The sequence below is a fragment of the Camelina sativa genome, unplaced genomic scaffold (assembly GCF_000633955.1).
Source record: "Camelina sativa cultivar DH55 unplaced genomic scaffold, Cs unpScaffold13080, whole genome shotgun sequence".
Lineage (NCBI taxonomy): Eukaryota > Viridiplantae > Streptophyta > Magnoliopsida > Brassicales > Brassicaceae > Camelina > Camelina sativa.
Genome location: NW_010934116.1, coordinates 1 through 346, shown reverse-complemented (window position 1 = coordinate 346; position 346 = coordinate 1). Strand labels below are relative to the sequence as shown.

General features: G+C 52.6%; 1 protein-coding gene across 1 annotated transcript; it reads right to left on the bottom strand.

The window, feature by feature from the left end:
* Window positions 1–4: 4 nt before the first annotated feature.
* On the bottom strand, window positions 5–336 carry LOC109132021 (protein YLS3-like; the record flags this gene model as incomplete). The annotated part of the gene is made up of 1 exon (XM_019243173.1): window positions 5–336. A coding segment is annotated over exon 1 (292 nt), but the record flags the coding sequence as incomplete, so codon positions are not given.
* Between the last annotated feature and the right edge of the window lie 10 nt (window positions 337–346).

Genomic DNA, 346 nt, shown 5'->3' with positions numbered 1-346 from the left:
TTGCAGGCACGAGGCAGAGCAAGCGAGAGAGTCCGGTTGATGAAGCCAGTAGGCAGCGGGACGTTAGCGGTGAGGATGAGGCAAGCACAGTCCATGCCAGTGTTGGTCAACGACTTTAAGGAGTCGCAGCAGCCAGCGGTGGGAGTGACGGAGCCGCCGCTGCTTCCCGTGATGAAGTTGAGACATGGAGTGAAGGTAGAGATCATGGAGGAGGTGCATGGCGTGCTTATCTGCTGACCTTTCCCTCCCAACATAAAGCATGACATCATCACTACTATCAATGTTAAGCCCTCCATTCTAATTTTGCCTGCGTAATTCTCCAGTGAAGATGCCTCGTAGTCATATA